At 59.2% G+C, this 26,795-nt stretch overlaps 1 protein-coding gene across 7 annotated transcripts in view; it reads left to right on the top strand.

The window, feature by feature from the left end:
* DLGAP4 (DLG associated protein 4) overlaps nt 1-26,795 on the top strand; it is a 266,306-nt gene that overhangs the window by 192,725 nt on the left and 46,786 nt on the right. For 2 of the 7 annotated variants that reach the window (XM_038158941.1, XM_038158940.1), the window contains exons 3-8: nt 3,765-3,843; nt 12,114-13,131; nt 14,372-14,518; nt 19,503-19,720; nt 22,617-22,731; nt 26,507-26,753. In XM_038158941.1, coding sequence (XP_038014869.1) covers nt 12,181-13,131; nt 14,372-14,518; nt 19,503-19,720; nt 22,617-22,731; nt 26,507-26,753 — 1,678 coding nt within the window. In that variant the 5' untranslated portion in view covers nt 3,765-3,843; nt 12,114-12,180. Of the gene's footprint in view, nt 1-3,764; nt 3,844-12,113; nt 13,132-13,676; nt 13,731-14,371; nt 14,519-19,502; nt 19,721-22,616; nt 22,732-25,370; nt 25,422-26,506; nt 26,754-26,795 lie in introns of all 7 variants that reach the window. The other 5 variants (XM_038158945.1, XM_038158944.1, XM_038158946.1 and 2 more) reach the window with 4 other exon arrangements.

The following is a 26,795-nucleotide window of genomic DNA, read 5'->3' as shown; positions in this document are numbered from 1 at the left end:
GGCTGTGCTCTGCTCCTTGCCCTTTCCTCTCTGCCCCTGGGCCAGGCCTGCTCCTCCCCCATCCCTGCAGCATCCCTGCTGTGCTCGTGGGATCCCACAGGGACTCTCAGCCTTTTCACAGAGCTCTAGGTCCAGCGATGGGCTGGCTGCCAGGTCACTGTGCCAGTTCCCTGGAATGGAGGCTTCATCTCCTCTCAGGTTTACCAAAAGCAACTGTGGGTGGTTTGCTGAGGCTCGTCCAAATCTGGAGGAGAAGCAGGAAGGAGCAGGAGGTGACAGCCAAACCTGGGAGGGACCTCTCTTCTCACAGAGACCATCCCAAGATGCTGCTGTTTGAGCTGTAACATTCCACAGGATTTTCCCTAGAATTAGATCCCAGCACCACCTGCACCTGCCCAGCTCTGCTGGCCTTGCTGTGCCCTGGCTGTGATCACACCAGTGTGGCCCTGGTGTGGCAGAAGGGGAAGGACACCCTGCCCTCCTCATCTGCTCACTGGGCTGAAACCCCATTGCCTTCCTCAGGAGGCCCCAGCAGACACTGATGCTTCATATTTCATCACCAACCTACAGCCACCTCTGAGGTGGGACCAAGAGCACCAGATCCCTCCCTTCAAGGCCTTCTCCAGCCACACAGAACCACCCAGGCTGCAGCAGGGCAGGCTGTGGCCTCTTCCCTTAGACCAAGAGGACAATAATCACCAGCTGATTCTCCAGTGAGGCTTGGCTGCAGAGCATCTGAGACCCCATTCACCAAAATTGTCTTGAAGGGGCATCAGTTCATCAGCAAGACTCCCCTGAGCAGAGAAGGGTCCTGGATGGACTCTTGACTGCTTCCTCTGGCATCCTGTGCCCTCATTGCCTGGAAAATCAGGGCCTCAGCTTGGCCCCTACTCCCCCACCCTTGCACTGGTCTGCAGTCCCCTTCCCTGAGCTTACAGCCCCTCTCCTGTCCTTCCATGCAGCAGCTTCCATCCCACCCCTCACACCCCAGCCGTGAGCACCCTGCTGCTGACAATGGCAGGGAGAGGGGGCCAATGGACATGTCTGGGTGGAGGGAGGAGGAAAGGGACAATGGAAGTGTCTGGATGGTCAGTAACATCAGGTGGTTGGGCTGCTGACACAATTGTTCATTTGCATTTCCTTGGGCGTTGATGCTGATATTAATTAAAAGCAATTATGGTGCCATTTTCTCTGTGCAAGAACAGCATGCAAAGGGAAAAACAGTGTTCCACACCAAAATGCTTCTTCCTCCAGAGCTTCAATGACTTTGTTTAGTTTGGGGGAACCTGCTGGGTGAGGGGAGTCTTGGCATCCAGGCCCTGCTTCTCCCACCCATTGGATGTGCCAGGGGGTGCCAGGACTGGGCTGTTCCTAGGGGCCTGAGGCACCCTGAGAGTGCTGGTGACACGCACAGACGTGACGGGTGGTGCCAGCTCTGGACAGGCACTTCCATCCCAATGGTCACCGCTGCTGCTACAGGATGCGGGGTGCTGGTGGTGGTGCCTGTGCAGCCAGGAGGGTGCTGGGGGCATTCCTAGAAGGTGCTGGTGGCTTCCATGGTGGCCATCAGTGGTTCCAGTGGTGCTGCCCTCCATCCCAGCACTGGTGGCACTAGAGCAGGGCACTGTCACACGGTGGATGACAGAGACAGGTGGATGCTGACACTGGGGACAGCACTAGCTGTGGATCCTGGCTGTGCTGGTGGCTCTGCTGTCTGCATCAGGGGCTCAAACTCAACACAGCATCCAGTGCTGGAGTTCCTTTTCTCATGGAGAGAGCTGTGAGAGGGCCAGGCAGTGCCAGTGCAGTGACTGTGCAGTGTAGTCCGTGGCACCTGGCCCTGGCACAGCCACACAGTGTGGTACCTGCCACTTCAGGGACACCCCTGAGCCCAGAAATGTCTGGCTTTGGAGTGGGGAGGTGTCCCTCGGGCCACAGCAGAGGCCTTCCAGGCTGGGTAAAGCCACATGTGCCTCACCTCTGTCTCAGCCTCAGGCTCTGCCCTCACAGCCCAGCAGCAGCAAGAAACTCAGGAGAGAAAGGGGTGTTTGGTGTAGGAGGCAGGGGATCTGTGGGGACAGATGTGAATGCCTTGCCTGGCTGTCCCAGGACACATCCCCTTGCTTTAGCTATTCCCTCTGCAGTGCTGGGCCATGGAGCTAGTGGGAAGGTGATGAGGTACCCAGTTTAGGAGGCCAGTCTGCTGATCTGCCCAGGCTTTCCATTCTTCTGTTGGGATATCCCCCTTGAGGGCCTTGGAGTGAACACAGTCCTCTCATTCTCTGCCTGCACTGTGCCTCTCCATCTCTCCAGGCTTTGCTTCCTTGGCACGGGTTCTAGGAGGACTGCTGGGCATATCTGAGGAGAGCACGGTGCCTCTGCTGCAGCCAGGCACCCAGGCTGTGTGTGCCCCTAGGCAGGAAAGAGCCCCTCTGGCTGTGTGGTGGCAGGGGGCACAGTGGGGTCCCAGGAGCACTGCAGTGCCCATCTCTCCATTCTGGGGACAAAGAGCTGCTGCCTCTGGGCACCAGTTTGGTCATCTTCTGCTTCACCGGGAGGGAGTCAAGCCCAGCACCTGGATCTGGCTTTCCTAGAAAAATTGCCAAGGTTTGTGTCCTTGTCCCAGCCTTCCATCTGAGCCAAGAAACTGGGGTTCACCTATTTTCACCCCTCTTTGAGCTCTCACAGACCTTCTCAAACCCAGATGGTCTCCTCCTTCCATTCAAGTAGGAATGAAAAAGCTGTCCTAGGAAGGCTAACTCCTGTTTTGGTTCCCATGCCATTTCCAACCCCTCCTTCCCCGCAGCAGGGGTTACCCAGTTTGCCCCAGCAGCTCCCAGTGCAGGACAGACAGGCTGTGTGTGCACACAAACCAGCCTGGGGCGTTCATCAGTGCAAACCCCAACACCACTGAGTAGATAACTCAGGCTGTGTTCTCTGTGGGGCAGTAGGGTTTTGGGGACACTAAAAAACGTGGGGGGTTTTCTCCAGATTTATTTAGCTGGCTTTTCACAGAGGGAGCATTTTTGCCGTGGTTTGCAGCATGATTGGGTGGCAGGGAAGGAGGAACCACCAGGCTTTAGCTGCAGCACAGTAGCACCTAGTGACCAGATGGGAGAGGCTGAGTGGGAGCTGCCGTGAGCAGCTGGAGGTGACAGTCAGAGCAGGTTCTGCTGTGCTGGGACACAGGAAGGGGAGCACCAGAGGTGCCATCTGCCACTCCGGGCAGGGGGATTGTCCCCAAGATTGTTCTTCCTGTCTCCCTGGGCTCGGCTCAAAGGGGACAGCCCAGAGGGTGAGGCACAGAGGGTGACAGGATCCCCCTGCCCAGCTCAGTGGCTCCTGGCATGGCCACGGACCGCAGCGGGGTGAGTCCACAACAAACAAACAAGGGAAGGAAAGACAAAGAGCACTTTCCCACAAAGGGGCTCTGCCCAGGCCTGAGCCCACAGCAAAGAGCATTTTGGATGTTCTCCTCCCTACCTGGCTGATCTCCAGCTCATCCTCTCAGTCCATGTGACACCCAAAGTGATACAGGACCCACTCCCATATCTTTCCCTGTCCTGTGGGCACTGCCTCTGCCTCCCTCTCTGCCATTTGCCCTTTGCTGGACCCAGCCTGGGTATCAGGCAGAGCAGTCAAGCGTTTGCAGCATTGAGTTGTGGCCTGGGATGTTTGTCAGGGAGATGAACTCTGATCACAGGGATCACAGACAGCTCTCTGATCCCTGTGAGGACACGTCCCCTTTTCTCTCTGCCTTGCAGGTCTTCATGAGGGACAGCCCTGGAGCCCAGAGGGACAGACGGTGCTCAGGATGCTGAGTCTGGCCCAGTGAGCTGAGAGGTACGGGATGGCCCCGGGGTGGCTTTGGGATGGCCCCAGGGTGGCTTTGGGACTCCCGAGAGGGCCGGGGCCAAGGGACAGCCCCGGCTCTGTGCGTGTGTCCAAGGGGCAGTGGAGCTCCTGCAGGAGCAGGCTGGGGAAGGGAAGCTGGGAGGGTGATTCAATGACAACCCTCCCTCCGTCTCCTGGCGAATCCTGCAACACGCCCCATAAAATAAAGTTATGAAATCTCCTGCCCATTGCTATAGTAACATCACGCCTCCGCCTGACCCACTTTGAGACAAAGGAAGTGTTCCGAGCTCCGAGCGTGCGGAGCAGCGCACGGGCCCAGCCCGGGCTCCAAAGGGATGGCACAGGGAGCTGCTGCCTTCGCCCACCTGCTCCTCTTCGCCCCAGGGCCCTCAGGCTACAGGAGCTGCTTTGTTTGAGGCACTGAGCAAAGCCAGTGCCAAGAGCATCGCCACCTTGCATCCTGAATGCAGGCAGGGCCCTGCCTGGCTTCATGTGGAGATTTGGGGAGCGGGAACCTCTGCCCTGGAGCACAGAAAGGTCCTTGCTCAGCTGGTGGTGCAGCAGCGACAGCCACGGCCTCTCGGAGCATCCTGTAACCACTCTGCCATACACATTAAGGGCAAGGAGACAGAGAAGGGTGGAATGAGCTGAGCTGGAAGGGACCCACAAGGATCATCCATCCAACTCTGACCCTGCACAACCGCCCCAAAAGTCCCAGCCTGTGCCTGGGTGCAGTGTCCAAACACTCCTTGGGGAGCAGTCTCAGGGCTGTGCCCGTTCCCAGGGGAGCCTGGGCAGTGCCCGGCACCTTCTGGATGAGGAATCTTTCCCTGATCTCCAGCCTGAGCCTGCCCTGGCCCAGCTCCAGCCATTCCCTGTCCTGTCACTGGGCACACAGAGCAGAGCTCAGCACCTTCCCCCCGTGAAGACTCCAATGAAGTTTGACCTCAGTCTCCTCCTCTCCAGGCTGAAGTTCCTCCTCCTCAGCGTGGTCTTTGTGCCTTGGGAGGGGCACTGAGGCCATTGCCCTGGGGTTGCTGATGGCTCTGGCAGCACAGAGAGGCAGGAGGACTCAGATGGAGTCTGGGCAGGGTGGCAGCACAGGAGGCCAAGCAGAGTCCCTCCCTGTGTGGGCCCCAAGTTCTCAGTGCAAGGGTGGACACCTCCACCCCCTGGGAGCCAGGACAGAGGCAGCTCAAAGGCAGACATGGTCAGGGCTTTGCATCCAGGGCTTTGCATCCCACACTCGCTCCATGGGGGCTGTGCAGACATTCCCTCACCCCCTCCAGAGCCCTTGAACTCCGCCAGCCAGAGCAGGTCAGCTTTGGGCCAGGATGTTCTCATTAGCTGCTCTTCCAGCCAAGCTGGAACATGCCCCATGTGGTCACCAGCCTGTGCCCCGGGTGCTCTGCAAGGCAGCAGAGGCTGCAGGTAGGTTTCAAAGACAACAAACCAGCTCCCTGCCCTGGTCCTTCCCCTCCAACCACCTCTTCAGCTGTTCTGCTCCCTTCCTGAAAATTCCCTTTCTTATCTGTCTCATTTGTCTCATTTGACCTACTTAATGCTTTGCATTTCCTGATTCAGAGCAAATCCCGTCTCACGGAGAACTTTGAGAAACTTATTCTATTTAGGGACAGACAAATAGGTTGCAGAATTTCTGGGGTTTTGCTCCCTGGAGAGTTGATTATATTACCAGTGACATCTGCATGGAAATAAGTTCTCTGTCTCTCTCAGGAGTTAATCTGCTCCTCCAGCTTAGACAACACCTGAAGTCAAAAATCCTTGTCATATCACAGCCTTTGACTTTCACAACATTTGGTTTTGCTGGTAGATTAAAAAAAAAATCCAACAAAAAAACCCCAAAAACAACAAACAAACAAACAAAACAACTAAGCAAACAACAACCACAAAAACAAAAAAGGTAGTAGTTAGAGTTCTCAAGATAAATTACTCTTTGTCATTTTGGGATGGTGCCAGTCAGATCCCATGCCTCTCATCACCTCAGTTGGCACCAGTGGCAGAGACACCTCTTGGCCTGAAGAACAAGCAGGAGACCACTGGTGTTCAGCTGTTATGGGGCCTCAGGAGCTGTGTGTAGATGCCACATTCAAAGGGCACCAGCCATGTATTCCCACGTGAGGAGGGATGTGGGGAAATCCTTCCCCAGGGATGCAGCTGAGGGATCAGACTGCCAAGCTCAGACTGGCACTGGCTGTGTTTCACCTGCCTGGCAAGGGTGAGGATGGGCAGGGTGAGCCCCTGGACACCCTTAGGCAATGGGCAGACCGGCCCTCTAAAGGACTCCCTGTCCCCTAAGCAGGGATCTCAAAAACGTGACACACTTGGCTTGCTGGAAGCCACTGTCCCCTCCATTGCTCTGCTTGGCTCTCCTGGTGCCACTGTCATGGCGGGTGGCATTAAGTCCTCCTCAGGATCCCCTGCCTCCATCCCAGGATGGGCAGTGCTCTCTCCTGCTCATCCCTGGGGATGGCTCTGCCCCAGGATGGAGCTGCGGGAGCATTCCGAGAGCAGCGTGGCGGGAGGAGGCTCTGTTGTGTAATGAATTGTTCCGAGCAGCAGCCAGCTATTTTTATCGGCCACGATCAGATTGTGAACTCTGAATCATCATTAATGCAGGGCTCTGGCAGGCAGTGGCCCCCAGCAGCACATCCAGAGCTCCTGCTAATTCAGGGAGCGCTGGGCTCCGCGTGGGCAGGCCCACGTCACCTGCACCACAGCTCGCAGATCCTTTCAGCTTCCTGCAGCAGGAGAGGGGAGGCATTTTCCCCCTGCAGGTGGCAAATCATCTCTCTGGATTCCAGCCCGTTGTTATCGTGCTGCAGGCTCCAGGTACAAAAGCCACCTCTGTGTTTGCAGCCAGCCTGGGTGGCTGGGCCTGGTTTTGCCTGGGGGATGTGCAGCCCTGGAAGAGCTGATGGGCAGAGGGCGGGACCAGCTGACCCCGAAAGGGGCCCTCAGCCCCACCAGCCCAGGGGTGGCTTCCTCCTGGAAGATGTGCTCGGGGAAGTCCTGTTTCACAGGCTGCTTCATCTTCTGATGTGCTGCCAGCCTCTCCTGAGCATCACCCAAGTGGCTCCCGGCCCTTTCAGTCCAGCCCTGCCTCAGTAGTACATGGAATCAGGGAACCAGAGAATTCTGGAATGGTTTGGGTAGGAAGGGACCTTGAAGCCATCCAGTGCCACTCCCTGCCATGGCAGGGACACCTTCCAATGTCCCAGGCTGCTCCAAGCCCCATCCAGCCTGGCCTTGGACATTCCAGGGATCCAGGGGCAGCCACAGCTTCTCTGGGGACCCTGTGCCAGGGCCTCCACACTACTTGGAGAGCTCTTCAAGTGCCCTTTTCTGGGCCAAGGCATTGCTCAGCTGTGGCAGCCGTGGCTGCATCAGCAGAGCGGAGTGGCCAGGGAGGGGATGGGGGGTCCTTGAGTGGCACGTGTGTGCCAAGGGCAGGGGCAAAGGCAGCAGGGAGGCAGCAGAGAGCTTCCCTGGAGGGTGAAATGAGCCCCCAGACCAGCACTCCCTGGTTCTGCAGGAGCCCTGTAACACCCAGGGCACTCGAGTCACAGGTGCACCCCCCCACAGCCCGTACACCTGGGCAGCCACCACGTGTCACACACAGCACTGTGTCACACACAGCACTGTGTCACACACACCCCACAGCCACATGGAGCTGGATGTGCCACCGTGAACCAGTGAGATTGGAAAAGGCCTCCATGGAGTCTGACCACTGACCCAGCACTGCCACCTTCACCACTAAACCATGTCCCCAAGTGCCACATCCACACACTTGTGGAACAATTCTGGCTACAGTCCCAAAGTGCACATACAAGGAGCAGAAATCTGGGTGAGTGTGGCGTGCTCTTAGAGCTCCCTGGGATCTGGCAGGCTTGGTGAGAAGGACTGAGCCCTGCCCAGAGCCTCTGCCACGGTTTGGGCTGGCAAATGCCAGCCAGCTGCAAAAAGAGATCCGGAACAGATGGGAGCAGAGAGCAGTGGGGTGAGGCTGTGAGGCTCCTCCTGCTGTCCCCTCCTTGCTGAGAGAGGGCAGGGAGTCTGCCTCGTTCTCTGCCTTCTCTGTGCTCTCAGGTAGGCTGGTCTAAGGTGGATTTGCAACATTGAAGACCATAGACATAGATCAGCATCTCCTGAAAGCCATGTCCACCCACCCCAGAAGTTGAAGAGGAGGGGGCATGGTGGGCAGTGGCATTGATTTTCCCAATTCCCCTGTGGTGCAGAGCCCCAGCACAGAAGCTGATCACAGCCAGTTGTCCCTCACTGGCTGGAGACCCATCCCTGGAAGTGTCAGGTTGGTTGGAGCTTGGAGCAACCTTCCAGGTCTAGTGCCAAGTGTCCCTGCCCATGGCAGGGGGTGGGACTGGATGGGCTTTAAGGCCCCTCCACCCCAAACCACCCAGGAAATCTGTTCTGTGGTTCCAAGCCCTGCCTGGTGTCTGGAGCTGCTGGAGGTGCTGCTGGAGATGGGTTGGGTGCAGCCCACCCAAACGTGCAGGCTGTGAACCAGGCCCAAGAAGCTGCCTCTGGCTGGGGTCTGGTACACAGAAAAGTTCCATAAATCAGCTCAGGTCATGTCAGTTCATCCCCTCTGAGCATCAGCAAAGCCACTGGGAAGAGCAAGGGCGGTCCTGAGAAAACAGACTGAGGGGAACAGAGATAATGGGGTGAAACCAGTCCCTTCCGTGGGCTCAGGGGTCCTGTCCTGGCCCTGGCAGCCCCTGCTGTGACCGTCTGCTGGACAGGTCTTCTCCTGCAGTGACACTGGTGGTGCAGGGCTCACCACCCCTGCTGGGGTGCCTGGCTCAGGGCAGGGTGACACAGCAGGGACACTGGGCACCTGTCACAGGAGAGGGCCCTTGACAGTCTGTGAGCGGCAGGATCTTGGATTTGGGAGATGTAGTTTCAAGCTTTTTCCATTCTTCCAAATCTAAGAGATGGTGGGGAAGATCTTGCTGGACTTTTCCCTTCCCTGTCCCCGTGTCTCAACAAAGTGCCAAGGATTGCAGGGAGCAATTGAAATGTAGGAAAACAGTTTAATCCATCTTAGAGGGAGACCAGCTGACAGAGGAGGCAGCAAAGACAACATGGTGGGCACTAGCACATGCCCAGCAGCAGGGATGCACCTCACACCTCCCTTGCTGCCAAGGTAAGGGATCCTGGAGCAGGCAGGACAGGCAGCAGGATCTCCTGGGCAGCCCCACAGGAGAAGGGAGCAGTGAACTCTGCCATACAGAAGTGAGTGCCCGCCCTTGGCAGGGGGAAACCAGGGAGAGAGGGAGATCCCTGCCCTCCCCTGCTCCCACCTTCCCACCCTTTCTGCTCCTGCCCCTCCAAAACCTTCTTTCCCACTCATCACCCAGCCTCCAGGGTTTCCTCCCTGTCCCTCTGCCTCTCCAGCACCTGAAGCCAGCTTGGCCCTGGCCCTTCTCCTCCTGTGCACACTAGACCTTCACTGCATGGCATTGATCTAGATTTCTTTATTCCATATCATTTCCTACTTCCTTTGATTCCTAAGGCAGTTTGAGTCTATCTGGAGCCCAGCGAGCACAAGGCACTCATGGGCTGCCTCAGGAGGAGATTCCTGCTTCAAATATCACCTGCTTTCAGAAGGCAAAGATGTATTTACTATCAATATCCAGAGACACCCCTTTGTAATCAAATCAGGGTGTGGAGCCTCCTCAGGGAGCCTGGTTCCTGTGAGCCTGGTTCCACAGCGTCCCTCGGAGGCAGGAGGGCCCAGGGCACAAGGGAAGGATTTTACTGGGATTCCAGAGCTGGGGGAAGGAGGAGATGGAGAGTGCCCGTGGCAGGCAGATCTGAGCCTGGGTGGTGTTCAGGGAGAATGTGAGCTTCTGCCTCTTCCAGGGCTTCCTCTCCAAGGTGTGCAGGTGGAGCTTGGCCATCCAAAGCCATCTGGAATTCAGATCAATAGCTCAGCTTGGAGCCTGTCCTACACCCCATCCTTCTCTTCTGCCTGGAGGCTTTCCTCTGGGAACATCACCTGGGGCTCTCTGTCACTGCTCTGTGAGCACCGTGGGTGCCAGCTGGCACAGCCTGAGCCTCTCTGCTGGCACCTCCCAGCCAGCACCACTGCAAATCCACCAGTGCGTCCCATGGGCAGGAGACTCCAGGGGGCTGATGCTGCTGGAGAGCACAGCGGGAATTAGGATCACATCCAGAGGGGAATTAGGATTGCACCCACAGGGACCAGAAGCAGTGGGCCCCAGTCAAGGCTAAGGCTGCATTTGGTGGCTGGGCAGAAAGTTCAGGTTTGGTGTCAACACTTCCCGCTCAGGTGATGTCCCCATCCCCAAAATGCCTGGGCACTGTCTGCGTGGGAGAGGGGCCAATCTTCGCTCCCAGAGCAGCACAGCCCAAGAGGGCCAGGGCACAGCTTGGAGGTGGAGGCTGCTGGAGCAGCTCAGCAGGAGGAAAAGAGCAGCCACTCCATGGAGCCGTGCAGCCTCTGCAGGGGCCCGGGCCAGGACAAGCCCGATGGGCCCTGGGATGCCCAGGGAACAGTGCTGGGAAGTTGCCATGAGTGCAGAGAGCAGTGGGCAGTGCCCCAGGGCAGGTGGGCTGAGGTCAGCCTGGGCAGGGCCCTCAGAGCAGGGCTCAGGAGAGGGGGACTGGGGTCTCCATTGGAGTAGGATGGAAACCCAGGCTGTGCTGGCTGCAGCTTTAGAAAGCCCAGCTTGGCTCTGCCGACCCACTGGGAGTGACAGAGTTAAATGGAGACTGCAAAGCCTATCAAGCCATGGAATTAATTCCACTTCTTTTTCTTTTTGTGCTTCCAAACAATTATTTAAAGCTCTGGCTGCTTTTCATTATTAATACATTTTTCCCTGAGTGAGGAAGACAAGCCTGTCGATTCCTGCCACCCTGCAGTGGTCATTGACTCCACTCCCACACCACTTTGCTGGCCTCACTGCACATGGGAGACAAGTTCCTCGAGGAGACTGGAGACCAATTTGTGGCTGAAAGGGAGAAGCCAGGAGCACTGACTGCCACCTGTGCTCCTCACAGGGACATACCATCTGCACGTGTTAAAAGTCACTCTCTCTTTTTTGAGCAACACTCAAACTAAACTAAAAAAGGAACTAAGAAACTAAATTAAAAGGTAACAGGAAATAAGGTTCATTTACACACTCCGTGATTTAAAGTAGGTTTTAGTATGGAAAATCAACTTATTAAGTAGGTTTAGTATGGAAAATCAACTTATTGATTGACAGCTCAACTCATATAAATGTTCATTGATTTTTCTTTTAAGCAGACCCAAAAGGTTTGTCATTTTTCCTTGTATAACACAGTAAAGATGAGGATCCCTCTGAACCAAGCAGGATGGGGCAAGACCACTGGGGAGATGTTCAGTGAGGATCCCTCAGGGGATCCCTCTGTCCCAGCTGCCTTTCCACCACCCACAGGGATCCTGTACCTGCTGAAAGGAAGGGACCAACCCCAGCCCCTCACTGTGGCAGAGGAGACAGAGGGGCTGGCTGAGAGGGTGGCACAGGTGACACAGCTACCCAGGAGTGGTGCAATCCAGCAGGAATCATCATCTGAGCAGTCAACAGCTTCTCAGGTCAGGCTCTGAGTGCTCAAAAACACCTCAGCTCTTATGGAGCTACTGACATGCTGTGCTCCGGGGCAGAACCTGCCAGGAAGGCAGCACTGTCTGGAGAGGAGGTGTTTGCCATCGTGTCACATTAGCACAACTGTGGGAGCTGTGCCAGCCCTGGGATCCATCACCTTGGGAACACCAGGCACCCTGCAAAGCTGGGGTGCTCGGCTCCAGACTGACTGGGCTCAGCAGGACCTGCTAGGCTTTGACAGCAGACTTTCCTCCAGCTCCCCGAGCAGATGGGACAGAGCAGGGACCTGCTGGCAGTGTCTCTGTCATGCTGTTAAATCCCACGTGCAGCACCGGAGCAGCAGCAGCAGTGTTGTTGAGCAGCCTGTGGTTGGGCACTGAGGCACACAAGCACTGCAGCTGCAGTGGGAACGTGAATCCTGCCCCTCCTCTGCTGGGCCCTGCTCTCTCCAACCCTTGGTCTCACACCCCTTCTCCTCCCCTCCTGCCTCTGCCATCCTGCTTCTCTCCTTTGTCCCTTAACCGTGGTGGCATTTGCTTTCAGAGGGGGATAGGGATGTGCCCCCATTGAGGAGTAGGCTGCCAGAGGGGTTCCCAGTGGTCTCTCTCAGCATCTGGTCTCTTCCCCCAGCTGCAGGGAGGTCTGCGAGGGCTCTGCCACACCGTCCCTGAGCCATGGTCTAGGAACCACTGGGACCATGAAGGGCTTAGGAGACAACAGAAGCCGCCATCTCTCCGAAAACCTGGACTCCCCTCAAGACTCTCTTTATGCCCCCCAGGACAGGAACCCTTATCTCCTCAGTCCCACCGACTCCTTCACCATGGATCCCCGATTCCCGGCCCAGAACACCGTCCATGGCGACTGTCTCCTGCCGCTCAACAACCAGATCTCCAACAGCAGCACATTCCCCCGCATCCATTACAACTCCCACTTTGAGGTCCCGGATGACAACCCTTTTCCAAGCCATGCCCAAGCCACAAAGATCAACCGCCTGCCTGCCAACCTCCTCGACCAGTTTGAGAAGCAGCTGCCCATCCACAGGGACGGCTTCAGCACCCTGCAGTTCCAGCGGAGTGACGCGAAGCACCGGAGCGAGAGCCCGGGCCGCATCCGGCACCTGGTGCACTCCGTGCAGAAGCTTTTCGCCAAATCCCAGTCCCTGGAGGGCCCCACCAAGGGCAACGTGAACGGGAAGAAGGGGGCAGATGACACCAAGCAAAACCGGAGGAGCAAGAGCAAGGACCGGGCAAAGACCTCCGAGCCCAAGCGCAGGACCAGGTCCAACATTTCGGGCTGGTGGAGCTCCGATGACAACCTGGACAGCGACACCTGCAGCTACCGCAACCCCATGGGGCTGATGACGCTGGGCCGGCAGCCCGACCACAGCCAGCCAAAGTACTTCATGCACGCCTACAACACCATCAGCGAGCACATGCTGAAATCCTCCAAGAGCAATAATGACCTCAAGGTCACCCCTTGCACCAATATCCCCATCAACAATGACTCCAACTACATCAAGCGGGGCTCCTGGTCCACGCTGACGCTCAGCCATGCCCGGGAGGTGTGCCAGAAGGCCTCCGCCACCATCGACAAAGCCTTGCTCAAATCCAAGTCCTGCCACCAGGACCTGGCCTACCACTACCTGCAGGTGGGTGCCACGGGGGAATAGGGGGTGCTCCGTGCAGGGAGAGCACAGGAGTTCAGGAACATCCTCTCAGTGGGCACCCGTGTGACGTTTGATAAGATCAAACATCTCCAGATGATTCAGCTGCCATCTCAGGTCACGCTGCCAGGAGAGGGCTGGGGAGGGCCCTGGGAACAGGCCCCTACTCCTCCTGTGGGGACACTGATGCTAATGGGGTCCATCTCCCACAGCTGCAGTGCGGTCCCAGCACCCCCAGTCCCTGTGGAGGGGACATGCCACCCCACCTCCTCTGCTGGGTGTGACCCCATTTCCTGCAGGCCTCCCACATGTCCCCACTGCCTGCCCAGGCCCTGGGGGACACTCCTGGGCAGGTGGGGATGTAGCTGCCCCATGTGGCTGTTTCCCCTGAGTGCCCACATGGCCGGGAATGCTGAGGGGCCACATCTCACTGGACACAGCCCCCGAGGCCCCCACGGAGACCCCTGTGCCACGGGCTGAAGGTCAGCAGCACTAACTAACGCTCCCCCCTTATCTCCACGCATCGCAAGGATGTGCCAGCGTGCCCAGTCAGCCCCGCTCTGCCCAGCTTCCCCGAAGCACTGGTAGGAGCCGCAGCCCCCTCGCTGCTTGCCTGCGGGCAGGGCTGGGGCAGCAGGGCAGTGCCAGCCCCGCTTGCATGGCCTGCATGGTTGATGCTGGTTTGAAACCCTGGCACCTACAGCTCCAGGTCTGCGGCAGGCTCCAAAAGCGGCACTGGAGCGGCGTGAATCTGATTGTGCCCTAGAGAGAGGAATGAAGACAAATAAGCCAGGCCTGGATGGGGGGAGGAGGGGACCAGTCTGTGCATGTAAATCTCTAGCATCCTTTTAATGCGGAGGTGTCAGGGGCTTCCCTGGCTGTGCCCAGCTGGGTTAGAGGCTTTAAAAACTGATGAATTATTGAAGCGCACTCAGCTTCCAATACCTCGCTGGCCATGGCTGCAAATCAAATTTCCAAGGGACTGAACTGACTGCATCAGGAACACCAGCAGGGAAAATGATCTTGGCCTGGTTTCTTTTTCTTTCCCCCTGCTCCTTCCTGTTAAGCATTTGAAGTTAAAGAGCTGCAGCCAAGCTCTCCAAGGGCCCTGTTCCCTCAGGCTGCAGCACCAAGCCCAGCAGGCAGCCTCGACAGCCCCTGGGCTCTGGGGTGCAAGGCTGCCCTGCTCCTTCCCCCCATGTAATGAGCCTCCGTTTCTCGACAGCCTGACGCAGGGCTGTGGGCACAGCTGGGTGGCACGGGCCTAGCCAGCAGCTGGGCAGCCCCACCGCTCGGCTGGGAGGACACGGCTGCCCCGCAGAGCTGGGACCAGCCCCTCAGCCCCGGGCCGACCGACGCAGGCAGCGCCCAGGTAGGGATCTTGTTTTGAGCAGGAGCTTTTGCCCAGGTCCCTCCTGCTCTGATCCTCCTGGGACCACTGGCCAGGGGCTCAGCCTGCGCCACCAGACTTGGAGTGGGCAGGGAGCAGCCAACAGCCATGACTGGCATGGCAGGAGGGGCACAGGGGACACCAGGGTGTGACCAACATCCCCAGTACCTGGGGCAGGCCCCGTGCTTGGTTCACCAGCAGTTCACACCACCACAGCCAGGACCCCAGGCACCCAGTCCCAAAACCACAATGCCTGGTGCCCCCACAAGCTGACAGGGCACAGATGTTTGGGCTCACCTTGTCCCCCAGGTGTCCAATGTCAGCTCCAAAGATCAGGACACAGGGCTCAGGGACCTCATGGGAGGATGGGGTCACTGTATCCCAGCCCCTCCTTGGCACAGGAGAGGCAATGGAGAAGTCACCTCTGGAGCCTGTGTGTGGGGAATGTCCTTTTGCAAGGCCACATGTCCCCTGTCACACCTGGGTACAGGGCGAGCCCACTCCCTCCGTGTGCCTGGGGAGGAACAGCAGGGATCTGCTTTCCCAGTGCCTGGGGGACACGGGGACCCTGCCCTGCTGCAGAGGGGGCTGCCGCCAGGCAGAAATGCCCAGAGGGTGCCAGACGTGCAGGGACACAAGGGAGGACGGGATTGGGATGGGGACAAACAGGACAGCCCAGCCCCCAAGGCTATTCACCTCTGCTGCCCCATTTGATGGGTTTGGGTATTTTGGGGATTCATCAGCAACTATTGGGGGTCCATGTGATGTTTTCAGGCCCTGGAAACATCTATACCCAGATGTTGTAGCTGGTGATCACCCAGCCCCAGGTCCAGTCCTGTCCCATCAAGGTAGGGAGTCTCTTGGATCAGTCTCTAGGATGACACAGCTCCATCCTTAGAGTACAGTCTCAAAGGAGGGAGGCTGTGTTCCACATCCCCTGTCCCCATGGGCCCCATATGCAGCTGAGAGCACAAGAAAAGAGGCTGAGAAGCTCCTTGGAGTGGGAGATGCCCCAGGCAGGAGTGAGCAGGAGCTGTGGATCCACAGACAGCACCAAAGGGACGGGCAGTGTGGGGGCTCAGAGGGGACAGTCACCATTAACCTGATGCATCATTCAGACCAGCCTCCCCAACCTACAGCCAGACCACCCCAGAGCTTCCTTAACCCCCAGGAGCCCTGAAAATAATTCATCATCCACAGAGGGTGGCCTGATCAGTGCCAGCCACTCCACGATGCTGAGTGCCTCACAACAGCCCCACCGAGCTGCCATGGAGCAGGAACACAGCCCAGATCCTTCCCAGAGGGTGCCCTGCCAGAGGGACAGCCTAGCTCAGCTTGCTTCTCGAGCACATGGCTGAGCCCGTGGGACAGCACAAGGGACACGGCTCCCAAGGGAGCAGCGCTGTGCCCGCAGCAGTGTAGCCTGTGCATGGCCCATGCAGCCCTGCCGTGCTCAGCAGGGCGTTCCTGTGCTGCATGTCCGTGTGTGCATGGCAGAGCTGGCACTTGTGTGATGGAAACCCTGCTTGTTCCTCGAGTCTCTTCCCCCTGACCTGCCCCGAGTGGAGGGAGCACTGCAGCTCCTGCCAGAGCCCAGCAGTGGAGCTTTCCCCTTCCCCCTGTCCCCGCTCTGTTAGGGCTCCAGGGACTGGGGTATGCCCCCATAGGAACCTCCCCCGTGGCCCTTCCCTTTTCCCTCCAAGCTCAGCTCATGGCAGGAGAGCAGCAGAGGCAGATGGTGCTGCTGGCTGGGGACTGTGCAGCACCTGGTGACAGTGCAGTGTGGTGGCAGCAGTAGAGCCCAGCTCCAGGGGTGGACACGTGCCTGAATCCCACACCCCTGCATCACATGGCACCACATGGACCACGACTGAGCACAAGGAAGGACCCACATCCTGCAGCCCCCAAGTCCCCATAAAGTCTCTGGACCTGGGCATGCTCTTGCTCCCACTCCTTCCAAAGCACCCAAAGCACAACGGGCAGAGCCAAGGCCGCACCTGGCAAAGCAGCAGGAAGGGCAGCAGGGCCCCACCACCTGTGAGGAGCTGCTCTGGCTCAACACCCCCATCGCAGAGCTGCAGACTGTGGGACAGGGTCTTCACATCCTCCTGCAGAGAAACAGCCCAGAGGACCCCGAACAGCACCCAAAGAACCTGCACTGCTTTTGCAGGGCCCCGAGGGCGCCTGCTTGTCTCTGCAGGTGTGACATTTAGGAAACACTTGTCCTGCTCCTGCTCTCTGTCCTACGGGAGCTGTGGCGCCTGTGGACCCTGTGCAGGCAGAGGTGGGACATGCTCCAAAGTGGGGCAGTGGATTCAGGGGTGTCCTCCAAAGTACCTTCCTTCCCTTGAATGCTGAACTGGAATGCAGAGCACCTTGAGAGCAGCTCTGTCTCCTGCTGCCTTGCCAAGGCACAGAGCAGAGGAGAGACAGGGAAAGCAGGATTAAGGCAGCTTGGTGAGGGCCAGGTGTTGTCGTGATGCCCCAGAGAGGCTGTTCCTGGGAGAGGGAAGGTCCCAGTGGAGCTGGCAGTGCTGGGGCCGCACCAGCAGAGAGAGAGGCACTGGAACTGCCTTTGTGCTGCTGTGCCCAGGGAGTCTGAGGCCAGGGGGCAAATGCAGCAGCCATGGCAGAACTGAGCAGCCCCCAGCCTGTGCCCTCAAGCAGTGGCAGCAAAGCAGCTGCAGCACCCTGAGGTCTGAAAGCCCCCACTGTCTTGGGCTGGGCTCAGCACCCCTCACTGCCTCACACCATCCAGCACTGGCCCTGCACAGGGACAGCCAGGCAGTCCCTGTCCCGCAGGCCCTGTCCTGCATGGCACACTTGGCTGCTGGCTGGCCCTACCCTCCTAAGCCAGGGGCTGCAGCCAGCCCTGCCTGCTCCTCACCTGCCCTTCCTGCCCCTCACCAGCCCTGCCTGCCCTCTTCAGCCCTGTGCTGGCCCAGACCCCACAGGCAGGAGCTGCAGCTCAACCTGAGGAGAAGGCAGGCAGCAAAATGCAGTCTGCAGTCCTGAAACCAAGGTGATCGATATAAAAGTGATTCTCAGGGTCCTTGTCTCCTCTGGAAAGGGTCAGAGCTAGGCATCCCAGTCACCTGTGGGATCCTCCCAGTGGCAGGACTCAGCTGAAGCCAGCAGAGTCCCTCCTGGCCTCACGGCCACCAGTACAGACAGAGGCAGTAGTCCCACCCAGCAGGGAAAGGGTTCTCAGCTCTCTCATTTATCAGGACCTGACAGATAACAGCCACAGCTCCTGAGCTGAACAGTGGTGTGGGATTGGCCTGGGAGCCATGGCCAAGCATAAAGATGGCAGGAGCAGAGTGGAAAGAGCTGGGAAGATCCACACCAGCAGCAATGGGCCCATGGAGGCCTGGCCAGTGTGTGTGCCTCGTGGGAGACTCGCTCCACTTGGGTCCCAGCTGGATCTCACACACCTGGATCAGCCCTGGCTCTGTTCCACATCCCCAGGAATGTGGGTGCTGGGTCATGGGTGCACTCCAGGCAGGGGCCTGTCCCAAAGCAGCCCCAGGGGTGGTTCGGGGTTTGTTCCAGAGTGGGCACACGGAGCAGGCTGGCAGGACACGGGCTGAGTCCCTGCTCCTTCAGGCAGGAACAAGCCCTCAGCTGTGGGCTGTGGATTGAGCCTGCACCTAGACACAGCCTGCAGCCTGCCAATCTGAACCTCACCTGGAGGTGCTCCAAGCCAGCAGCATCAGACACAGCCTCGGACTGGCTCTGGCTCCCAGGAAAACCCTGCTGGGAGCAGGGATGGGAACAGGCACTGCAGGGCTGGCTCCTCACAGCTGCAGCACAGCCCTGTGTCCCCAGAGCACTGTGTGAGCTACGGTTGCTCAGCCCCACGGCTCACCGGGCAGCAGGGCAGGTCAAGCAGCACCATCCAGTAGACCCAAGGTGGAATCTCTTGTCAGCAAAAGCTGTGCTCAGCACAAGAGCTGGCACTGCTCCCCATGGCATCCCAGCTGCTGCCCCAGTCTGGGTGGCACTGGGCTGCCCTGGCACTGGCGTGGCATGGACATTGCTGCATCCTCACATCTGGCCTGGCTTCTCCTTGGCGATGTCCTCGAGGGCAGGACAAAGGCCAGCAACAATCCAAGTGAGCCACAAAGCCAAGGCTTGCTCCTGGAAACCTGGGCTTCCACATCTTTCTCCTGACTTGTCCCACAACACATGTGGCTCGTCCTGGTCAGTCCTGGGCACCTTGGCTCTGCTTCTGGTCCCCCCCACAAGCCCTTCACAGGATGGGCAGGTGGGGTGGTGGCTACTGTGGCTGCTCAGTGCTTCAGGCCTCCCGTGGGTCCAACAGCTCACTCCTGTCCTGTAAAGGAACAAGAGACTATGTCTGCCTTAAATTAATTGGGGAGTTGTCATCTTGCTGGGGTTAGAAGTGCTTTTCATGCCCAAGGTGCCGCTCATCTCTCAGCAGAGAGGCCAGCACAAGGTCTTTGTGCCCAAGCTGCTCTAGAGGGACTTGTGAGAGCCTGACTTGGTTTCAGAAAGTAATTTCAGCCACTCGGAGTCACATTCAACTCAAAACCTTAAAGAGCCCATGGAGGTCTGGGCGCTTTTATGTTCAGTGACGTGGTCTGTGTGATGAACATCCGGGTCCAGCCCTGTCCCAGCGCCCCACACAGGCCCAGTGAGACCATTCCCTCCTCCCCCTGTCACGCCTGGCATTGTGCAGCTTGTCCTGGCTGTGTGAGCATGTCTGGGATGGAGGTGTCCAGCAGCAGGGAATGGCTGTGATGTGCTAAAACAGAGGCCACCAAAGCAAGGGCTGCCTGGCATGAACTGGTAAGGGAGGGTTGTGAAAGAATTGTGTTGCTTATTCCCACTACACCACAGCAGAAGTACAACAATCTCCCCAACTCCCCACGATCCTGCTGGTCCCAGGATCGTGGGCCTGTGCCCTCCCTCACATCTGCTCATGCTCCCCTTCCTCCTGCAGGTGCCTCACGGGGAGTGGAACAGCACGCTGTCCCGGGACAAGGACAGCGAGATCCCGTGCCGGCGCATGCGGAGCGGGAGTTACATCAAAGCCATGGGGGATGATGATAGCGAGGACTCAGAAACCAGCCCCAAACCATCCCCGAAAACTGCAGCTCGGAGGCAGAGTTACCTCAAGGCCACCCAACAGTCCCTGAGTGAGCAGAGCACCACACAAAGGTAATGCTGGAGCTCCTCTGGGAGCTCTGCGCAGGCCCTCAGGGCCACCCCTGGAGCAGTCCTTGGGTTGCAGCACCTCACCGAGTGTGGCATCAGAGCCCAGCAGGGCTCCTGACCCTAGCTCTAACAGAGAGATGAGGAGACAGCAGGACAGGAGATGTGGCACCCTATCCTGGTGATTCCCAGTAGCCCTGGTGTTCGGAGCTGCTTTAGGTCCCTGTCCCCTCAGCCATGGGGGTAGCACTCCTCTGACAGAGCTGTGGGGACTTCCCCTCCAATCATCTTCTGCTCTGGGAGAATGCAGAGATCCCAACCCCAAGAGGCCCCTTGGCCATGGAAGCTGCTTACCTGGCATGGCTGAGGACACTCGGCCTGCTGGGACTGTGCCTGGAGCTGCTCTTCTCCAGAGGTGTGCAGGTGTTCCAGGCGTTCCACCTCTGGAACAGAAAGGTGGCACACTGGTGGGAGGGTATCCTGAAGGGCTGAGAGGTTTGGCACCAGGTATTGAGGGAGGAAGACCCACAGTGGTTTGAGCCCGACAGAGCAGAGCAGAGGGGCTCTGCAGCAAAGCCAGGAGAGCAGAGCAGGAGCTTTGCTGGGCCAGAGGCTGGTCCTGCAGGAGGGGCTCTGCGTGAACTGGGCAGTGATGCCGTGCAGTGTCCTCAGCACCTGCTCCACATCCCAGGACAAGGCACCTGGAGGCTCTCAGTGCTCCGGGTGCTGCAGCTTGGGCAGCTGTGGCTGGTACAGAGGGGCAGGGAGAAGCACAAGCTGCTGGGGATGAACTGCTGAGGCTCAGCAGGCAGAGGGGAGTGGTGTGCATGCAGTGCGGGGACACCTCACAGAGCCTTCACATCAAGACCAGGTGCTGCTTTCTGCTGGGAGATGGCGACAAAATCAGCTGTGGGGAGCCCTGGAAATGCCTGCTCTGGATCCATCCCGGTTCTGAGCCCTCACATTTGCCTCAGGGGAGCAGGGTGGGGTCCTGGAGTCTCTGGTGAAAAATGCCCACATAGAGAGGCTGGGGCTCCTTCTGCCCATGCAGCATGTCCATCGGGATGTGGCCTGCCCTGAGCCCGGCCAGTGCTGGGTAAGCTCTGGGGAGCGCGGCGGCTCGGGACAGCAGGGATCGGCTGCGAGGGCTCCGAGCAGGGTTCGACCCTACAGAAGCTCTGCGGGGGGAGACAGGATCCTGCGGGACCCTGTTCCGGCCGGTGCCGGAGCTGGAGCTGGGGATAGAGCCGGGACTAGAGCCGGAACCGGGGATAGAGCCGGGGCTGAAACCAGGGACAAAGCCAAGAATGTAGGCGGGACTGGGGCTGGAGCCGGGAATAGAGCCGGGGACGGAGCCGGCAATAAAACCGGCGACGAAGCCGGGAATAAAACCGGGGACGAAGCCGGAGCCGCGGAGGGAGCCAGGAATAGAACCGGCGATAGGGCCGGGGCCCGGCCGGAGCCGGGAGCGGAGCGCGGCCGCCACCTGGTGCCTGGCCCTCGCCGCCCTGCGCAGCCCCGAACCCCGGCGGCCGAGGGACCCCGGGCTGGGGCTGGGACGGGGGGACCGCAGGGCCAGCCAGAGCCAGGGCAAGGCACAAAGCCGTCCCTCTGCGAGGGTCTCTGCCCTTCCCAGGGCTGCTGGCCGCTCTGTGACTCGGTTTCCCCGTGGGCAGGCGAGGTGAAGGCCAGTGGGTGGCACAGGGACACTGCCGTGACTGGCTCATTGTGTGAGCTCACGGATAAAACACCTCAGCATTAGGGAAACCCGGCAGTCAGCAGAGAGCCCAGGGCTAGGGGTGTCACATGGTCCCCAAGACACTCCAAGGGGTGTGTCCTCCATCTCCCCTGGCAGAAGGGACGATTCCCCGCTCCCATCCCACAGCAGGATGGACACCTCAGAGTCCCTGTGGGATGCCCCCACGCTGCACAGGGCCTGCTGTGCCCTCAGCTCTGCTGTCCCCAGGCAAGTGACAATCGGAGCTCTGTACCCATGGCCCTGGCAGACGTGGGGGACGCAGCCCCATGAGGTCCTGTGTTGGGATCACTGGCCATTCCAGAGGGAGAGGCCCCACAGCTGTCCTGGACCACTGTGGCTGGCGATGTCCCCCTCCGTATGCACCCAGCCTGTGCCCAGGACTCCTTCGCACAGGGTCTTGTGGTGGAACAGAGCCCCACGGGAGCCCCATCCTCCCCATCCCTCCCTGCCCCCATGTGCTTGGATCTCAGCTGAGGTCTGGCTGGGTCAGGTTCAGTGAGAGCCCTGCTCTCCCCCTGTGCACAGCCTGCTGCTGTGCCGCAGGACATAATGGCAGTTTCTCCCAGCAAAGCTATACTGGAAATACTGATCCCCTGCTCATGCAGCATTGTCATTCCAGCTAGGTTCCCATTGGACTTCTTCCAGATAATCTATACAAATGTAAATATATGTATCTTGCAGTTGTTTCCAATTGCAAAGTCCACAAAATACAAATTAAAAGTCATTTCTCACCTTGCCTCTCCCCCCTTTTCCTGCGATCCAGGCAGTGCTGTGGCTGGAGGCTGGCACAGATGCCACATGCTCCCTGGGGCTCTGCTGGACTAACTTGGCATCTGCAGTGCATTCCTGGGGCAGCAGGACCTGAAATCTTGCCCCTCTCCTTCCACTGCACCCCACAACCCTTTCCCTGTGTGCCATGCCTAGCCAGGGGCCAGCAGGGCGAGGAAGAGCTGCCTTCTCCACAGCTGAACAGTGGGCACAGTGCCCAGCATCACCTCAGTGCTGCCACGTGTGCCTGTGCCTGTGCCTGTGCCTGGCAGAGGGCCCGTGGGCAGGGGGGTCTGGCTGTGGGCAGGGGGTCTGGCTCTGCCCCAGTGCTGCCCCTGCCATGGGGACACCCTCACACCCTCTCTCTGCTGGCAGGAGCCTGGACCGCCTAGACTCTGTTGAGATCCTCCTACCTCCGAAGTTCCCCACCTGGGAGGAAGAATACAACCAGATCTCTGACAGTGCCAACGAGTCCAGCTGCATCAACCAGGTGAGGTGCTGGAGTGCTGACCCACTGTGCTGGCACAGGCAGTGAGGGAGGAGGCCAGCTCAGGGGGGAAGGAGCATCTTCTTCCCTCTTCAAAGCAAAGCACTGGCTGTGTTCCAGGAGCTGCACAGGCTGTTCCCTGGCAGCTTTACCAGTGTCATGGACAGCTCTTTAATCAGGATTCCTATTAGACCTCCTTCCTGCAGCTTTGCCTCCTCTCACACTGCTGGTGCAGGCAAAACCCCTCTGCCACAAATATGGTAACCCAGAGGGCGCCCCACAGTGCTGGGGGAAGCTCAGGGCTGCTCTGGGTGCAGGGTCTCACTGTGTCATCCCCCAGAGCCATCTACAAGGCTGTTCAACCTTGATGCAAGCCCCTCATGCCTGCTGGGTTGGTCCAGAGCCAGAGCCAATGTCACCTCGTGGTGTCCAGCCTGGGACCCCACAGGGTCACCGGGGACATCACCCTGCTCAGCTCAGGACCTCATCCCTTGTGCAGCAGACCGGACCCCGAAACAAGGAGCCCATAGCAGGGGAGGCTGTCCTGGCAGCCACCTGCGGATGTCTCTTTTGGATATTCCTGGGCACCATGGCAAAGCCAAGGATGCCTGTGAGATGCTGGCAGAGGGTGGCAAACCCCTTGCCACAAGGTGAGCTCATGCTCCAGTTGCAACATTTGGGATGGAGTTGATGCAAAATGGGTCTAACTTCCCACACTATGGTTGTGGGGTTGCTCTGGAGCTCCCTGGGGCTGGGATTGCTCTGGAGCTGCCTCCCAGGCCAGAGATAACTGGTGCCAGGACAAGCAGAGGTCCTGTGTGCTCATCTCAGCCCTTCCACCACAGGGCAGCGATGGCCCCACAGCTTTGCCCAGTGAGCCCTGTCACCCCGGGCCTCTGTCCCATCTGTTCCTGTGTGTCTGCATGGGCAGCACCCCCACGCTGCTCTGTGTGTGCAGGGGGCCAGAGCAGCGGGGTGGGCATCAGGAGCCCTGGGGAAGGAGGGACAACGACATGTCCTGCCTGTGTTCCCATCCAGGTGTGGGGGGCACTGAGCCCCTTGGCTGGAGTCTCCTGCTGTCCCAGAGCGGTTGGAGCCCTTGGAGGAGAGCTGGGGAAGCAGGGGTGTTGCTGGGCATTCCTGTTCCCTGTGGCCAGTCCTGACCCTTGTGCAGCAGCAGCAGCAATGTGCTGGGCGTCTCATTGCACAGCGGGGTCAGGACCGCCGTGTCCTCGTCCTTTGCGTTGTCAGTCCATGCTGAAGTCCCTGCAGGAGATCATGGCTCTGTGCTCTATCCATGTCCAGAGATGCTTCCAGAATCTGAGAGCAGCACCCCCACAGAGACATCAGGAAGGTCTTGAAGCTGAAGGGTCTGAGCAGCCCATGGTGTGCCAGGAGCTGCAGAGGCAGCCAGCCCAGAGCCAGGCTGGTGGCACTGGGATTGCTGGGGGCACACCGACTGCCACAGCACCCACTCACATGGGGGGCAGCTGCCATCATGAGCACTCTGCCACTGTTCCCTGAAAACCGGAGAGCTCAGCTGGTCAGGATTGAGAGGCCTCCCGCAAACTGCATAGCTGTTGATCCAGGATGGAGCTGATTCATCCGCCAGTGTGTGCTGGTCTCATCCATCCCAGTGCCAGAGGCAGTTCCTGCCCTGCCCTCACTTCGGTGTGACCTCCACCACCTTCCTTGTGTGTCCAGCCAGACCCCAGTGTCTTTCCACATGGAAACACCCCCAGCTCTGACAGACAAGTCCCCTCTGCTCAGTCCCACTCAGCTCCACCTCTGGCAGTCCGGGGATCACCAGGTGCACCCCTGTCACACCAAGGGGGACAGAGCTGGTGACCTCAACACTGCCAAGCCCCACCATGAGCTGTGCCCTGTGCAAGAGGGCCAGGCCCATTCCCAGAGCCAAGCCTCTTCCCTCAGGCACACTTTGAACCTGGATTCTCCCCAGAGGGTCATCCCGGGCAGGTGGTGCCAGGCAGAGCCCCGAGGGTGGAGAGGAGGAGGAGGAGGAGGCAGCCATGCCCCCAGGCAGCACGGCGTCTGTCGTGGCTCTGTCCGTATGCTGAGTGTATGCCGGCCGTGACTTTGCTCTGCTGGGGAGGCAGAACAGCTTCTGTGTGACTTCTTCTGGCACGGGGAGACAGCAGTGAGGTGGCCAGGCCAGCCCTGCAAGCTGCAGGACAGCTTCCCCCACACGGAGCACTCGGGCTGCCCATGGCTCTGTGGGCTGTGACGTGCTGGCCGGTGCTGGGGGATACTCAGAGGTGCTCAGTGGGAGCCACAGCCACCTTGTGCAGCTGCCCCTGTGTGCAGAGGGGTGTCCCAGCACGGTGTCCCCAGTGTCCTCTGCAGGTGTATACGGATATGGTGCGCACAGTAGGCTGAATGCTCAGCAGCTTCTCCCGTGGTTGAGGCGTCCTGTGGAGCTTTGCCGTGTCCGTGCCACTGTCTGAGGGGCGTGTGGCCTCGCTTGGCATCTTACGAGCTCTGCAGTTTGTACTGAAGTGTCAGCAGCAATGGCCCCAGGGGACAGCCCCCTGCACCCCTTGTGCTCAGTCCCTGTGCAGTGACTGTCTGTGTGAGGGGCTCCCTGTTCTTGGCCTTTAACCTTCTCCAACTCTTTCTTCCAGATCTTTGGACCCCCCTCACTTATCCCTCAGATATTTACTCATGGAGAGCAGGTATTGTCCCCCTGGTGTTTCTCTCATCCTTCCTCATGGAGCTTTCTGGGGCCAGCCTGGACACCCGTGGCAGGGTGTAAGGTGGGCTCTGGGGTCAGCCCATGCCCAGGCCAGCAGCAGAAGGAAAGAGGAGGGGAAGGAGACAGCACTCCTTACCGAGGCACTGAAGGCAGCTAGAGAGCTTGAGTCCTGGGCCCAGCAGGGGCTTAGGGACCATCAGTTTTAGGGGGAAAGCAGATGAACTTCTTAAGCCAAACCTTGTGGAGCTCAGATGCCAGTGCTGGGGAGGAACAATGTCCTTGTGTGCCAGGAGAAATAAAGGGCCAGGAGAGGTGGATGTGGGCAACAGGGCCAGTCTCAGCATCTCTCACGTGTATTTCACAACGGTCTGCTCTGGGCTGGGTCTGGTTTGACCTGGCTGAGCCAAGACCAAGTTTGCCCAGCAGCTGCCACGGGACAGCAAGGCAGGGCTGTGGGCAGGAGGGAGGAAGCGGGGGGCCAGTGGGAGAGCTGTCCCTGCCCTGCTCACCCCTGGCCACAGCCAAGCCCTCTTCTGCCCCTCACCAGGGATGGGGCTGGGGTAGATTCTGAGACCCACCCTAGGCAGGTGTGGGGGCTGTCCCCCAGCCCACAGCTCTCCCCTGCTGTGTCGCCATGTTCCCCCGCAAGGAGCAAGCGTGCCCTGGTGGGCTCTCACATTGAGACTGACGTATCCCAGCTGTGCTGGGACAGGGGCCCTGGCAGAGTTTGCACGGGGATTTTGGCCACACGTGCTCTCAGCAGCAGGACTGGGGGTGTTTCACAGGCACTGCACCGGTAAGTGTCCCCTACTCCACGAGCTGGGACCCTCTCCCCTCCAAGGAGGGGCCCTCTTCCCTCTCTCAGCAGAGAGCCTCGGGCACCCTGTGCCCAGCAGCACTGACCACTGACCACTGTACCTCCCGTCCCCCCTGCCGTGAGCGGGACCGGCAGGAGTGGCCGGAGGGCTAGGAGCAGGATGGACGAGAAGGGAAGGGAAAGGAAAGGAAGGGAAGGGAAGGGCGACCGCAGGCAGGGGCTGACTGGTCCGCCCTGTCCCCGTGCAGGCACCCGAGCCGGAGCTGGGGGAGCAGTACGAGCCCGTCTGCGACTCCACCTACAGTGAGGCCGAGTCGGCGGCCGCGGAGGTGCTGGATCTGCCTCTGCCCAGCTACTTCCGATCCCGGAGCCACAGCTACCTCCGCGCCATCCAGGCGGGCTGCTCCCAAGAGGACGACACGGGCTCCGTCCGCTCCATCTCCCCGCCGCCCACGGGCAGCCTCAGCGGCAGCAGGACCCTGCCCACCAACAGCAGTGAGTGCAGCGGCGTGCGGGGCCGGCGGGGACAGGGGACAC

This window comes from Motacilla alba, chromosome 20 (assembly GCF_015832195.1).
Source record: "Motacilla alba alba isolate MOTALB_02 chromosome 20, Motacilla_alba_V1.0_pri, whole genome shotgun sequence".
NCBI lineage: Eukaryota > Metazoa > Chordata > Aves > Passeriformes > Motacillidae > Motacilla > Motacilla alba.
The sequence above is the reverse complement of the archived record's forward strand: the minus strand, read 5'-3'. Positions and strand labels throughout refer to the sequence as shown.